This window comes from Spermophilus citellus (genome assembly GCF_964194105.1).
Source record: "Spermophilus citellus genome assembly, chromosome: 15".
Classification (NCBI taxonomy): domain Eukaryota; kingdom Metazoa; phylum Chordata; class Mammalia; order Rodentia; family Sciuridae; genus Spermophilus; species Spermophilus citellus.
The window spans coordinates 86525198-86540796 of record NC_138195.1 but is presented as its reverse complement, the minus strand read 5'-3'; the positions used below and the strand labels follow the sequence as shown (position 1 = coordinate 86540796).

Here is a 15599-nt window from a genome sequence, read left to right as displayed (position 1 = left end):
TGGGCTTGGATGCAGAAGCTGGTGGCCTGGTGAGTTCAGATGGCATCCTTAGGCCTGCGCACAGAGGGTGGAGCTGTCAACCTGAGGCGAGGCTATAGCAGTGGGCCCGGGTACCCTGTGGCAAAGTCCTGCAGATGAAACGGGGTGAGAGCGCGGCCGGAGGAAGAAACCCAGCACTGTTTTCAATGAGGAATTTATTTCTCTTAAAAAACACACACACACACAACAACAACAGTGGTTGGATATAGACACAGCAGCACTGTGACATGTGACGGAACATGAAAGTTTCAGAGCAGCAGAACAGAAGCAGTTATCCTCAGGAATGACCTCTAAAACAGAGCCATTTTCACCCATCAACAATAAAATCTCCGGAAAAAAATACCTTTAGAGACTAGAATGATTATTATTATTTTAACAATGCCAATAGCCATGAAGCTCTTCTAATCGAGAACATTTATTTTTGGCCTAATACAAAAACAACTTCTAAATTGACTGGGGAAAGACAGCAAGGTTCTTCTTCTTTCAGGGGAGTGTCTTCCTTCCCTCCTAGAGAGAGCTAGCTTTTCACATGTTTTAAATCACTGGTCTGGCACAAGACTTTAAGTTTAGGCCAGAGGAGCGCCCCGTCCCCCATGCCCCTGCAGGGTTCAGCCTGAGCTTCAATAGCTAAGTGGCTGCTTGTGCAAACAGGTGCAGAAGTTGCCTTGGGGGGTGAGGCTTCCCAATTGGGGTCCGCTGTGACCTGGAAGAAGTAAGCTCTCTGCTGTCCACGAACTCACACAGCTGTGTGGCTTCCCAATGTACAGGATTTCGTACTCACGATCTTTCCATAGCAAAGGCTTAGAAGTTAGAGGGTTCATTCCCAGGGCATCAGTTCTGAAGACAGGAGACAACCTGAAGAGGTTGCACTTAGTAGGGTATAAGTATTCAGCCAGAAGGCAAGCACACAGAAACCCGTGAATGCCAACTCAGACTGGGATTCCTTCTTCCTCTAAGGAGACTTCCAGTGGTCCAAGAAGCCACTATTCCTATTGGCAGGGCTTGGGAAGGAGGCTGTGGTGCCTTCTCTGCACTGTCAGCAGCTCAGCAAGAAATTGGTGGGAAGGTAGAACTGATGACTTGAGGCTTAGGAAAGGAGAGGATGTGGAAGAAAAAGATGGATTCAACAGTGAAGCTGGGCTCCTTGGAGAGGCATGGAAACTTCCTGGCCTCAGCATCCTCTGGAGGCAGCCTGGGCTCCAGGACAGGCATCCACCTCTCACTTGTGCTTCCAGATGCAAATGGGGTGTTCATGTGCATGTCCCCAGAACTCACACCAACATCCTCCTGCGGGGAGGGCTACCTGTCAGATGTGCATATCACAGGGCTCCACTCCTCTGAGATGGTGATGCATTTCAGCAGAGTAGCAAGGCCCTGCAGCTGCTGCGGACACACAACACTCAGCCACAGTGCAAGCGAGCAGCCCTGGAGCCCCGCAGTTCAGAGGCAAGAACTAGCAGATGTGGGATGGATGGCACCCTCTGCAAAGGCGGGAATTGGGCCTTTTTGAAATTTTGCATAACATTCTGGGAGCCCCACACCCAAAAGCTTGACAAACACTCATCAGTGAGGGTGATCAAGGCTAAGACTGCCCTGTCCACTGGGGACAGCAGCCTGCCTCCTGAACAGTGGAAGCAGAGATGCTTCTGTGAGACCCTGTGGCTCACCCCAAAGGCACAAAGTCAGTGAATATCTGGTGAGAAAAATGTTACACTTGGAGCAAGAAAAGGCTCTTTTGCGAAGAGCTCAAATGCACAAGAGAATTACATCCAGCCACCATCCAACCCGCCATCTCCCAACAGGCAATGGGAAGGAGGGCTCGTTTGGTTTTAATTTAAAAATATCTTTTAAAAATGCAGCTGTAGTGCTGGGCACACTAGTGTGTGCCCTTAATTCCAGGGCTTGGCAGGTTGAGGCAGGAGAATGGCAAGTTCGAAGCCAGCCTGGGTAACTTAGTGAGACTCTCTCTGAAAATAAAATAAAAGGGGCTGGGGACGTAGCTCAGTGGTAGAGCACCCCTGGGTTCAATCCCAGTACCCACCTCCCCCCCAAAAAAGTATAAAAACCAAGACTGGAAGAGGAGCCAGACAGGGAAGGAACAGGGACTGGGCCTCCTTGGGGAGAGGGGCTGGGTTCAGGCACTGTTCTCAAGACCTGCTCTGTCGTTAAGAAGACATGGATGACGAACAGGCCTCATGACTGCCCCCACCTCTCCTGGCACTTGCAGGGACAGATGACGACCAGGAAGGAAGACAAGTGGTCCTGAGTCAGTGCCGAGTCCCGTGTTTCGGACCGCTGGCACTTCTACAATGTGGAACCCTGGTAGCCAGGCATGGCGTCTTTCCCCTCCCTGGGTTCTCTGCTGCATATGGACAGGGCCTTGGCTTTGAAGCATGAAGAGCCATCAGCACTGAGCCATCTGGCAGGGGTAGAGTGGCTGCGAATGGGGCGAAAGGAAGAAACCTTCTAGGCAAGAGGCTGGGTGGTGGCTTGGGCTGGTGACCGACCCAGGAGGATGATGGCCTTTTCCTTAAGGAGCATCTGCAAGAGCTTGAGGATCTTGAAAAACTGACCCGAGAGCGCCCCCCTCCTGGCAGAACCCCAACGCAGCTGTCTGTGTTGGCTTTACTTGGCGCAGCCTCCTGGGCTGCTCTGGAAGATAACACTGTACGGTAGGGTATTTGAGAGGCGTCCGGCTATTTATTTTATCCATTTGCTTCTAAAATGACCAAAGCCCAGACCCTTTTCTAGCAGCATGTCTGGGGATTCCCACTGAGGTTTGCTGGGAGAGCTTGGAAATGGGGCCGACGTACCCATAATGCTCCTCCTTACGTGTTCAAGTCCCAAAGCTGCTGGCTCACCTGTTTGGGACAGTCACATTGGTGACTGGTAGCCTAAGGTGCTGGTTCTCATACTCCAGGATCATCAGAATAACCTGGTGAGCCTTTAGAAGATGCAGATTCCTGGGTCCCACTCCAAGGTTCCCAGGGGCAGAGCCTGGGAATCTGCATTTTAACAGAAGGCACCACTGAGGCAGGCAGCGTCCACCCCCCCCCCCCCCGTGAGACAACCTGGCAGCTGCTGGTGGCTGACCAGTTCTGAGGCAGAATGGAAAGCAGGGCGAGGCCAGGCAGGGGAGCCATAGGCCAGCCACTCGCCCTGTCCTGGAGGGGAGCTGAGGGCAGATCTGCTCTTTGTCACCTTGTGAGGTAGCAGGGCATGACCAGCAGCTCCCCAGGCTGGACAGCCAGGCTACAAGGGTCCAGGAATGCTTTCAGAGGCCCCTGGTCTGGAAAGCCCCTGCGCCTCCAGGGTCTACTTGTGCCTGAAACTGAGATGCCTGCTTAGACTTTGCCTCCACCCCAGCTCTCCTGCAGGAAGTGACAGTGAGATTGTCTTGAGTTTTTTTGGTGGCCCAGTCTGTCCTGGGACATGCCATTTGCCTGGAGAGACAACCTCATCCATGCCACAATGGTCAATCTGTGGGGGCCTGGTGAAGGTGACTTGGTAGACACTTGGTAGACACTTTAGGAATGTTCTGAGCCCTGGGTGAGCTTCCCTCCCCTCTGCAGACACAAAGGCTGAGAATGACCCACTGGATCTCACCTCCTGATGTTCCCCATGTCCTGAGGGTTTGGAACACTCGAGATTCCATGCCTCGTCCTTTCTGTTACTATGCTTCTTTTAGAAATACTATATGACAGAAATCCCCAAACACAGCACAAACCTCTTGGAAACTACTGGCTTTAGCAGCTGGGACCTTGCAGAAAGAGGCCCGGAGCCCACTGGGCTGTAGGCAATCTTCTGTGCAGAGTGGGCACCCTGCAGAAGGAAGAGGGGCAGTAGGGAGGCAGCAATGGCAGCTGTGCCCCTGTAGGGCTGGCTGCACAGTCCCAGAGAGGACATTCTCAGGGGAATTCCAAGTAGGTCTTGAGCACTTAATTCAGATCGTAACAAGCCAATAGAAGTGTGACGCCACCATGAGGAAAGGTTAGAGAGGGATGTGGGTAAATGCAACCAACCCTTTAAAGGTGAAGGGTGAAACATTTTCTACATTTAATAAAAACATTTTCTCATCTGAGTCTCTGGAAGTCTGGAGTCACATTTTTTTTTGTAACCCCCCCCTTCTAAAATGTCTTAAAACACATGGCTTAATAGTGGCTGCACAGAAAAATCTACACCTCAAAGTCTGGACTTTCATTTAAATACAAATATACAAAATGTAAACTGAGACAATAGAGAAATTTACAAAACTTTTCTTTAAAAATAATAAAGACAAAAATTCAGTTCTAGTTAGGACGCCTATTAAAATACGTGCAAGTTGCCGTATCCCATTGGGTTTCTATTGCCATGTTCAACGAGGGCAAATCCAATCCACCCCAGCTTGGGGCCGCCTTGAAAAAACAGACCTGAGTGGAAATTTCTTTGAGAAACCTCGAGGCTCTTTGAGGAGGTGGACGGTCCCTTCCCTGGCTCCTGGGGGCTCCCCTGGCCTCCCAGCCAGAGTGGAAGTCCCACTGGCCACAAGTTCTGCTTCCAAGTAGAAGGGTCTGGGCTGGTTCCACTGTGGACTTCAAGGCCAAGGCCAAAACTAGCTGCTTCCAGTGGAGTTTGAACTGACGTGGTTTGAATTGATGTGGTGGTTATAACTGGTCTTGGAATTGGATGAACTCTTGGAATTGTTCTGATGCTGGGGGACAGGGGGAGAGAGAGCATGTGTCAGTCCTCCCTGAAGTCAAACCCTGGCGCTGACACATCTGTGGGGCTCTGGAAGAGGGGACAGGGTGCAGGGGCTGCTCCAACCCACTTCTCTTGCTTTCTGTGGCCTTTTGCATTCTCCCCTGCAGACCTGGGCCAGAGCCAACCTTGAGGCTGCCTGGGAAGAACCTTGGAATTAAGGGAACCCTGACTCAGGGAGAAAGGGCCCCTCCTGTGACATCTGTGTTGGCTAAGCCTACAGACCTGGAATTTGACTGCTTGGGCTGGGATCTGACCACCTCTTAGTTGACCTCCTGCAGTTTCTTTAATCCCTTGGTTTCCTGGCCTGCAATGAGGAATGAGGGCTTCGTGGAGATGTTGGAAGAATGAACGGAGGCCATGTATGCAAAGGCTCCAGGAAGTGCCTGGCCCCAAAATGCTGGGCTGCTCATCATCAGCCTGGCACCTCCCGGCATCCCTATGGGTTCTGGGCCCCTCAAGTGGCAGGGTAGAGAGGGAGAGATGAGGAGCATCAGCCTCACAGGTGCCAGAGCTGGGCACTGTGCTGGGGGTGCCATCCCCCTCCTCCACCCGACTCCGTCCTCTGCAACTCCTGGCAGCAGGCATGTTGATTTTTTAGGTGGTCAAACTGAGGCTGAGAGAGGTTCAAAAAGCTGCCACCTAACCAATAAATGCCAGGGAGCATTCTAACAGAAGCCCCGAGACTCCACGGCGACTGCTTTCTAGACTGAGGAAACTCCTGGGAGCTCAGCTGCATGGGTGAGGGGAGAGGTCATTTCTTTCTGGAACTTTGGTTTCGACTGATGGAACAACTTAAAAGTTATATTTTTATGTTATGCAAACATAAGTGTATTATAGAATGGGATGTAAATCTTACATGGAGTTTTAGATAAAATGGTAAGCTCGGGGCCTCAGCCTGTGTCTGTTCCCTCTCCTGCTCTCCTCCAGCTCCTTCCCGGGCTCACCAGATGTGTGAGCTTGGGCAAGTTCTTTAATCGCTCAGCCTCAGTGCTCTACTCTGTGAAATGGGGTCATGGCAGCACAAGCCTGGGCTCACAGTTCACTGGGATGCCCGAGAGCAGCGAGGCATCCCACACGCTTGCGCGCAGCCTGGCGCGCAGGAGGTGCCCAAGACGTGTTGCTGAAATGAACAGTCTGGGGTTTGGTGGATATTAATGGGAGAAGCCCTGGAAAAGGGCCCAGCCCAGTGGCGTGGTCCACAGTGGAGCTCCCCCAAAGCCACCCTCACCCCTGCAATCAAAGCAGGGGGGTGGGGGTAGATTCCCGGCCAGGAGGCTAGAACTCCACCTGCCTCTTCTTTATCCTCCTGGGGAGGAGGAGGGAGAGGAAGGGAGAAGCCAGACTGGGGGAGGCTCCCAGGATAAGCATCTTCTTGAAGGGCCAGGCCAAGAAGGGGCACTCTTTGGTTGCCACTGGGGTCACAGGGTGTGGGCCCCAGGCTCTCAGTCGTCTGGGTCTGCCTCCCCGCTGTGGCATTTCTCCATTTGGTCTATGTCAACCCTTACTCCAGGGACTGGCTGTGAGGGGTGAATGTTTTCCCCCAGGATGGGTCTCCTCTGGCTGCCAGCTGCAGGGGACCCATTCAATGATGAAGAATGGTCTGCCCCAGGAGCCATGAGGTTCTGCAGGGATCACCCCAATGCCAGTCTCCCTGCCCTTTCTCTGTTCATCTTCATCTACACAGTTGAGTCCTACCCGGGCCATATGGGGCAGTGGCTCTCAACCTGGGGTAATTTTGTCCCCCAGGGGACACTTGGCAATGTCTGCAGACATTTTCTACTGTCACAGCTCGGGGAAAGAGGTGCTGCTGCATCTCATGGCGGAGGCCAGGGCTGCTGTTTGCTGTCCCTCAGTGGACAGCACAGCCCGCAACAAGGAACCAGCCCCAAATGCCGAGTGTGGAGGGAAAGACCCCGACGTCAGGTAGACTTGGGATGCCCACCCCTTCTGCCCTGGGGTCCCTTCTGCAGCTCTGGTCTTGCTGCTTTACACAGATGTGGGCCGGGGTCCACGCTGAGGCCGGGTTGGCAGCCGGATCTCACCTGACGCCGGAAGAGCCTCTGGAGCAGGCCTTTCTTTGGTGGTTCTGGAGGCTGAGTTCTGTTTAGGTCTGGTGAGAGGGTACCGTCGGGTCCAAACACATTCAGCTCCTTAAAGCATTCTGTTTCTATCATCTGGAGAGGCCAGCAGGGACATGGCCTGTCACCCGGGCCTCATCTTCCCTGACCCGCCTACCCTCTGCCTCCTGGACCCAGATGAGGCTCCCCTGTGGCTCGCCCAGGGGTGGGTGCAGCCTTGTTCAGACTCCAGTGAGAACAGGAGCTCGCTCATCTTCTTCCACAAAACCCATCTCCCCGTCGCCTCTCTGTCCTGCCTCTGCGACTGCTGTTTTCGTCTTCCCTCCCAGCCAAACCTCTCCGGGAGGCCAGTGCTCCTGCCTCTGTTTGCTCGCAGCCCATCTGGCTGGCTTCTGAATCCCACCCTGCACCGTGGCCCTGGCCCAAGCCCCAGAGACTGTCCCTGGGGCACACCCAGCAGCCACATTTCTGTCCCTGTCTCACCCTGCTCTCAGCAGTGAACTGGCCGCTGACCACCCCTCCCTCCCAGAACGAAGCCACTGTCCCACTCTGCTCACCTCGTTTTGCCACGGGATGGACACGGAGCCTGTGGAGAACTTGGAGTAGAAGTCATCGTCCGTGTGGTCCAGGTTGACGCCTTTCACGGTGGAGAACTGCTCGATGTCCAGCACGTCCTTACAGTACACGGCCCGCGGCTGAGGAGGCAGAGGGCTCGCTGCACATGCGCCCTGCTTTGGCTTATGAGTCCCTGAGCCAGCCCTTGGGGTTTTGATGGGGAGCAGGGGGGCTTCTTCCTGGGCCTCCCCCAAACCTGCCCTGCTCTCTCTGAGCCACCAAGGGGACCCAGCCAAGATGAAACAACAGCTGGGTGTCTAGCTGCTCTGTGCAGGGCTCCTTCCTGCCACTGCTTCCTGACACAGGCCAGAGTTCACCCCACGGGCTAGGCTGGGCTGAACGGGGAGGGGGCACGCCTGTCTCTATGCTCATGGTCCTTGGCACCTCTGGCCTCCCCACATTCCCTTAGCCATGTCAGTTATCCTGAAGATCACAGCATTGGGAAGGTGGCAGCGTCTCCAGTGTCACCTCTGTTGGACGAGAGCTTGCACTGGACAGTTTGGGGCCTCTGGTCCACTGCTCCATGGAAAGAACGAGTGCTGGGGACTTGGCACCAGAGCAGGGGCCTATGTGGCAGTTTGCCTCCCTCAGGTGACCAAGTTGCAGATTAAGGATGTCCTATGGGTGATGGACACAGCTCTGGCAGGAATAGCTCCCAGCCCCTTCTCATGTTAAGGGGCAGTGAGGGCTATGGGTTAGCATCTAGACCCGGTGGCCAGACAGACTTGGGCCATACTCCCAGCTGCGGTGCTTAAAAACTTTGGAGAAGTCACATATGCCCTCAGTTTATTCACCTGCAAATAGGGGGACAACAGAAGCCCAGGGCCATTGAGCTTCTGGTAATGCTTAAGTGCCGAGCACCGTGAGTGTGCGCTGCTATGATCATGACAGAAGGTTTTTAACCTCACCCGCCCGTCAAATAAGAGCAGAGGGCCTGCTCCATGCCAGGGCTGCCAGAAACGAATCTGGCTGGACTCATCGGTTACTGGAGGTGGCTTCCCGGGGCTCTAGGAGCCTGGGGTGTGGAGACGGGGGCTTTATAGATGACTGCGGGGGGTGGGTGCAGAATGCCCCCCAGACCTGGCAATGTGCCTGTAGCTGGAGGGCAGAAACAGGCTCCCCAGGACTGCCGAGGGCCCAGCACAGACACGGGCTAATTCGAAGGTCATGCGGGCTTGGCGTGGGCAGCAATCACTCAGAGGGCTCTCGCACTGGTCTCAGGACTGGGTACTTTCTGGGGCCTCCAGTCCTAACTACTGCTCAAGGAACAAGTAAGAGGCTTGGAGGCCACTCAGTCCCCAGTGCAGCAAATCGCTGGGCCGAACTGTGCGTGGGCAACGATGGGGTAGAGGGCGTCCAGCTTCACAGCTGTGATTTGCCTCCTCTACTTCCAAGGCCAAGGGTGCATGCCACCGTGGAACATGGCAGTATCATGTGCAGGGTCCAGTGTGCAAGGAAGCACAGGGTCCTGTGCTCAAAATGTATTCAGAATTTCAAGACGGCAACAGCGGGGCTTTGAGCCAAGTGGGCCAGTGTGACTGCTCATGTCCAGCCCCCGAAGCTGGCCCTGGGAGACATGGAGATGGACATTTTTCAAAAAGTATATTTTAAAAAAATCTGTTCTGGCATAGAAATTTATCTAACTTGCCAAAATTTACCATCTCATGGCTATGACTTCTTGGAGAAGTTTCCTTTTGGAATACATTTATAAAAAAGTCAAGTGAAGTGAAAAAGATAGAGTCAGCAATGGCCCTGAGGGTTACGAATGTGGCCGCAGCCTGAAGGTGGTGTAGGAAGAAGCAGGAAAGGCAGCTGGGGTGGAGGACAGGCCAGCCCTGGAGACAAAGTCCCCAGCTCACAGGGACCTGTAACTTCTGCTCACCTCCCAATTGGCTGGTAGGCCTGGGGCCCAGAGCAGGGGCCATGGACTACAGGGTCCACAGGGTGCTGTGGACCTGGGGAGGGATGGACACATCCAATGGGTGATCTCATCTCCTCATGACAGCCTGAGGTGCTCTGCAACCCGGCAGGAAGGGTCACAGTCAGGGGCACCAACCATCCCTGTTTGCTCAGGACACAGGACTTTCAGTGCTAAAAACAAGACAGTTCTGGGCAAACCTGGATGACTGGTCACCCTGATTATCAGAGATGCCACCTTCCACCAGCTGGAAGGCTCTTCTGGCACTGCCTGGCCAGCTCCATGCAAAAGCCTTCACGACACCATCTCCTCCTCCCAGGTCCCGTTCTCTGCTCTCACTACTCTATTCCCACTTTCACTTAGGGGGTGCTTGCTGACACGTTTCCTCTGAGACGGAGAGTGCCCAGAGAGAAACAACCCAGTGTTCTGTTCACCATGGGTCCCCCAGGGTCTGGCACAAGGCCTGGAGCATGCCGGGAGGTTGTTATGTCTGATCTCATCTCATCACCATAGCAACAACCTGGGGTGGGGGATGGTTCCAAACCTTTGCCCCAGACCCAGCCTGGGTGTCCACCTCTCCTGCAACTTGGGACATTAACCCAATAACACAACTGTCATGTCCTTGCAACCACTCTGGGTGGTTTCCAGGGATACTGAGTTGTAGCTGTGCCCAGAGACCTCAATGTTAAAAACTATAAGCCACTAACTCCTGGCTGGTGGCCTTTCCTTAGCACAGTCACTCTAAACCCCAGCTGCATGTTAGAATCACCTGAAGAGGTTTTGAAAACCCTAAGGCCCAGGCCTGGTCCCAGATTCCTTGAGGACCAGGTCTAAGATCAGCGTTTGTCATGTCCCCCGCCCCAGATGGACAACCAGGATTGAGAGCTATAACTGGGACTCTCTCCACCACCTGCTGACACTAGCTAGGCTGGGTTAAGTTTGTAGCACTCGGTAACTTTTACTCTACATGCTCAATGGCTCCCTTCTTCCCCCATAACTGGCCAGATGGGGTCAGCAGTGGCTGCCATGGCCACTGTTTAACACCCAGCTGGGCCCTGTTTCTCAAAACTGCTGCTGCCCTCCTGCCCTGCCCAGATGACCAGGGCGTCCCCATCTACAGGGAATGCTGGAGTTCCAAGGCTGGCCCCACCTTCCTCCACACAGGGTGGTGCTGGGGCAGGGGGATGGACGGCAAGGCTCTGATTTGTATTTGTTGCCGATGGCAGTGGTGCAAATATTCTCACCCCTCTACTACAAGTGGCCAACTTGAAGTGGCTGAGCACTGAGTTGGGAAGAGGATGCATACTCAGCTCTTACAGGATGCAGGAAGCCAGCCCACTGTCTCAGGGTCCCAGGTGTAGCCTCCATGCCCCACCTGGGATGTTGTCCCAGTCTATGGGGACTGCAAAGGAACAGAGGCGGCAGCAGATCTTTTGGACTTTCGATCTCTTGATTCAACAGAGTTCAGGCCCTGGAGTGGCAGCCTCAGCCTGTTCTGCCCCTGCCAGGGCCAGGTCCCTCGAGCCTCTAGCCCAGCTGAGCAAGAGCCTGGGCTTCAGGGACTGGATCATGCCTAATTTAACTGAAGTGCTGCCTCACACCCTGACTTAGGACCTCATGAAGGAGATAGGTCTCCTTGTAATTTGAGCTGGCCGTGCCTGGCCCAGAACCTGGCATAAACAGTAGGTGCTCAGTGCATGCTAGCCTACCATGCTCTTGAAAACCCTCTCCATTCAGTTCATTTGACTGTTAGCCGTCCCTGGCAGTTTGGAGGAGAGGCGACATTGGCCTCATTAGGCGAGGAAACTAAAGCTTAGGAGGATTTATCCAGGTTCCTCAGTCCAAGTACCCAAGTCTTTGGATGACCAGTGTGGGGCTCCCAGGCCCATACCCCATCTGAATCACCTGGCATGAAGTTCATTTGCAGCATTGGCAGGAAGTAGCCAGAGGGAAGGGACATGGTCCCCGCGAGGACAGCAGCATGACCCATGCTCTGCCAACATGGAGGCAGTGAAAGAGAATGGCCCTGGGCACGGGCCTGCTGGACAGCAGGCCTTGGATCTGCTGGGGGCTGGGGAGGCTACTCACATCTGGAATGAAGGGAGGGTCCAACATCCCGGCCTCCAAGCGCTTGAAGTTCATGTTCCTGAAGAACGGGTGCCTCTTGACCTCGGCCGCACCCTCCTCCTGGCAGCCCAGCCTCTGCTTGGCGTCTTTGGTGAGCAGCTGTGACAAATGACCACGAGGCATGCGGTTGGGCCTCTCCTTGTGCCAGAGGCCAGAGGGCAGAGGAGTGGAGGGACGTCTGTGGTCGCTGTCACACTCTCTCTCCCACCTATATCTCTGAGCCCTCCCAGGTGTTCCGACCCCAGCGCTGGCCTCCTGAAGTTCACGGATAAAAGGGGATGTGTTCCCCAAACAGAAGAGCCAAACGTGGCAGCAGGGCAAGCACCAGGTGACATCCTTGTAAGGATTAAGCACTTTTAGGCCCTAAAGGTGTCACTCTGTTCCTCTGACTACCAGGCTGGTGGCTCAGGCCTGTTACCCACACCTTGGCTTCTCTCCTCTATGTGTAAGGGAGTGGGATTTGCTCTACATGTTCCAAGAAAGGCAAGGCTCCCCGTGTAGCGGCTGGATGTGCTGCCGCAGCCCCCAAAGCTTGCAGGGGCTGGCCAGACTGGTGGCATAAACCAGAGCACTAAAGGTGAAGGGTGGACTGGAGTTGGGGGCAAGCCTGACAGGCTGCACATCGGCTTCTGTCAGGCAGGAATGTCAGCCAGGGCCCAGGGCTTCTGCTGCTTTTTGAAGAGGTACCAGAAACTCAGGTTTTTATGTGAAATCTCCTTGCTTTTAAATCTTGGCAATTAATCCACTATTCAATTCTTTCTAAAACATTCCATCCAGGCTGAACAAAACACCCTCCTACATGCTGCCAGTCTGCAACACGATCTCAGGTGTACATCAGAGGGGGAGAGGGTGTGAGCTGGGTGGGTGGGGCAGGTAGAGAGCAGGCCTCCTGGAGGGCAGGAGGAAGGGCAGGTGGAGGGCAGGTGGGAGGGCAGGGAAGGTCCAGGGCTGGAACTCAGCAGGGGCCTAAGAAGGTGGACACTGAGGTCTGGGCCTAGGGTCTGGACCCAAGGGACAGAACAACAAGATGCATTAACTTCTGGACCTCAGGGGTCAGGGCTGCCAGGTCCTGTGGCTGCCAAGATGGAATGGGGAAGGCCTGAGGCCTGAGACCTGCTCCCTTGCTGCTTGTGGAGCAGCCATCTTAGGCAGGAAGGTTGGAGCTGTCTGAGCCCAGGAGCCGCCCCATAGACCCAGGCCTCCAGGGTCTTCCTGCAAGTCAAGCCCTGCGGTACCTTGAGCCAGTTGGAGAGCACAGGCCTCAGAGGCAGCAGTTAAGGGTGAGGAGGAGGTTGAAGACAAGAGTCCTAAGATCCCAGGAGAGAAGACAAGGCCAGAGTCCTCTGGCAGTTCTTCCATGGGAGAGTCACTTTGTACCCCCAGGCCTGGTTCATTGGAGCAGTCAGCTCAACCACAGCCACTACTTTCTCTCGCTGGCCACAAGGGGGCAGCAGAGGGACATCTGTCTTGCTGGTTGCTGGAGGATATCCCAGCTCAAAGCTAGAGAGGATGTTTGAGGGTGCAGGGGTGGGAGTAGGGGTCCACTCTGCCTCTTATCCGTTAGCATGCACCATGTCCCTGTTGATGAAAACTTCATTCTCTGAATTTATGACCCTGACCTGTGACATTCAATGACGCTCTGACCACAGCTGTCCAACTCCCTCTTCTACAGCCATATCCAGGCTGGTCGCGTGGCATAGATTCCTCCCCATGGCACAACCAAGCATTGTCCATGCCCCTGTTTCCATCCATCTGACCTTTTCTGCCTTGTTCCTCTTGTCCCCAACCCCAACTCTGGCTGCAATGACTACCTGAGTCTCTTGGGGGCCTCTTAGCACACACAGTTGGCCAGCAAGCTACAGGGTTTGGGTGTGTGCTGCCTGGTACACAGTGTTCCTTCCCAAGGGTCCCTCTCATCCTTAGTTCCACTTCTTTTGGTTGTGGTCAGATGACAGATCCAGCCCCAAATCCTTCTTCCCACTGCTCGAAGCCATAAATGAAGCTGGTAAGAGAAGGGGCTGGGCTGAGCGTGGATGGCTGTAGCTGAGGGGCCTCCAGGGCTGGGTGAGCCAAGCCCCTTGGTTACTGTGCCACTAGCAGTGCAGCCTGAGGTTCCTGGAAGCGGACCCTTTGGGTTTTTTTACTGGCTTTCTAGGCCAGCTCTTCCCTAACCTCCAGCCGGGCTATTCATACAGGCACTGAATCTGCCCCAAGGCCACATGGATTCAGAGAGGAGGGAAGAGAGGACTCAGTCCACACCCCCAGGTGCAGTGGGACACCAAGGACAGGAAGTCTGTGGGCTTGCAGGTGGGCAGAGCTGGGCATTCAGGCCCTGGACATTCAGCTGCCTCTCATTGTGACTTGGGAGCTCAAGAGCCAGGTAGAAATAGTAAGTGGCCATCTCCCTACAGAGCCAAAGAAGGGCCTGACGGCCAACCCCAGAGTGGGGCCCACCCAGGCTGTGGCCCAGGGTGGACCCCACCTTCAGCTCTCTCACTTTCATGGCGCCTTTCCCCTTCCTCTCTCTGGCTGACCCAGTCCCCCAGTGTGTGCAAACCACTCCCATGTGTGTCCTGCTCAGGGTGGGTCACATCCCGTTATCCCAGCTGCCGTCAGGTAGAACCTGAGCCCGTGTCACCTGCACTCCACCGAGGGGATGGAAAGCTTTAAAGTACTCAGACTGAAAACGTCACTGCCTTTCTGCAGACTCGAGTCAGCACCTTGGGGTCCAGAGCTGAGGGAGCAGCTGACTTGCCCGTAGAGCTGGGTGTGGGAGTGAGAGTGACTCACTTCCCTTTGGCCTGCATGGTGCCCTCAACCCCAGGCTTCTCCTGAGGCCTTCGCTAACCACTGTGGTCCTCGGCAAAGAGCACAAGCACCTGGGCCTCGGTCTGCTCCACCCGCAGCCTAGCACGCCCTGACACATGTCCCTTCTGGGGAAGGCTGGGGGCTGGTGGGGGAGCCACCCCTGGACACCTTGGGCTCACTGGGACTTACCATCTTGCAGATGGACTTGGCCTCCTCGGAGAACTTGTGGGAGTACACCTCCTCTGTCTCCAGGACCCGGCGGTCCACCTCTTCCCGCTTCACCTTCTCCTTGCGGCCACGGAACGGCGACTGGCCCTCGATCATCTCATAGATGAGACATCCCAGGCCCCAGTAGTCAGGGCTCAGGCCATATCGCTGGTTGTTCAGAACCTCTGGAGCTGGAGGCAGAAGAAAAGGGCAGGAGGGGTAAGAGCTAGCAGCAGCAGGACTGCCCAGCCATATCGGCCAGAGCTGCTCCTCACCTCAGAGGAGGTTCCTGCACCCTGGAGTAGCATTGCTGGTGGGTGACCTGGAGTGTCTCAGCTGGGACATCCCCTCCTCCAGCCCCTGGGCCAGCTGCTAGAAACCTCAGCTCCTCCAGGGTGCCTGCTCTGCACCATCAAGGGTTCTGATTGAGCACCAGAACTGAGAGGTCCTGCTCCCTTGAGGTGCCCCCACCAGAACACGCACTCACTGCCTTTTCCACTGCTGTGTCCCCAGTGACATGCAGTAGGTGCTTATACATACTTGTTGCAGCAAATAAGGGTGTGTCCACCCAAGTTAAAGATTTTAAATTGATCTGGAATTCAAACAACCTCCCACTATGTCTTTCCTACCCCTTTGACAGAATGAACTCTAGATTCACCATAGAAGCACAAGAAAGACAGTCACACGTCATGTGTGAACGCATGCACACATGCACCGGGTGCACAACAGCGTTGCACACGAAATGTGCAACACCCTGTGCAAAAGGAGACGATGTAAATGTAGAAGCGAACATGTAAGCAGGGATGCAGAGAGGCTTATCCATCATCCACCATCATCTACCTGTCTGTGAGCATCCACACGGGCATGCGCACATTCACATGGGCACGCGCACATTCACACAAGCTTGCGCCCGTTCACACAGGACCGTGCCCTCAGATTGCCAAATATCATGCAGTCTGCAAGGACTCTTCAGCACCAGAGACCAAGCACTGAATCCCACAGGCACAGCCTGGGTGGAGGGCAATGAGGTGCCTGGCTCCAGAGCTCGCATGGTCACATGTCCCAGG

The 15599-nt window shown here is 54.8% G+C and overlaps 1 protein-coding gene across 2 annotated transcripts in view; it reads right to left on the bottom strand.

Annotated features, from left to right (window-relative positions):
• Positions 1-140: 140 nt before the first annotated feature.
• The window catches only part of GRK5 (G protein-coupled receptor kinase 5), a 190077-nt gene continuing 174618 nt past the window's right edge, over positions 141-15599 (bottom strand). The window contains exons 12-16 of one of the 2 annotated variants that reach the window (XM_081267996.1): positions 14515-14723; positions 11479-11616; positions 7415-7552; positions 6822-6953; positions 166-4729 (exon numbers count right to left, since the gene is read on the bottom strand). In XM_081267996.1, the coding sequence (XP_081124122.1) occupies positions 4631-4729; positions 6822-6953; positions 7415-7552; positions 11479-11616; positions 14515-14723 (716 nt within the window). In that variant the 3' untranslated portion in view covers positions 166-4630. Of the gene's footprint in view, positions 4730-6821; positions 6954-7414; positions 7553-11478; positions 11617-14514; positions 14724-15599 lie in introns of both variants that reach the window. The other variant, XM_081267997.1, reaches the window with a different exon arrangement.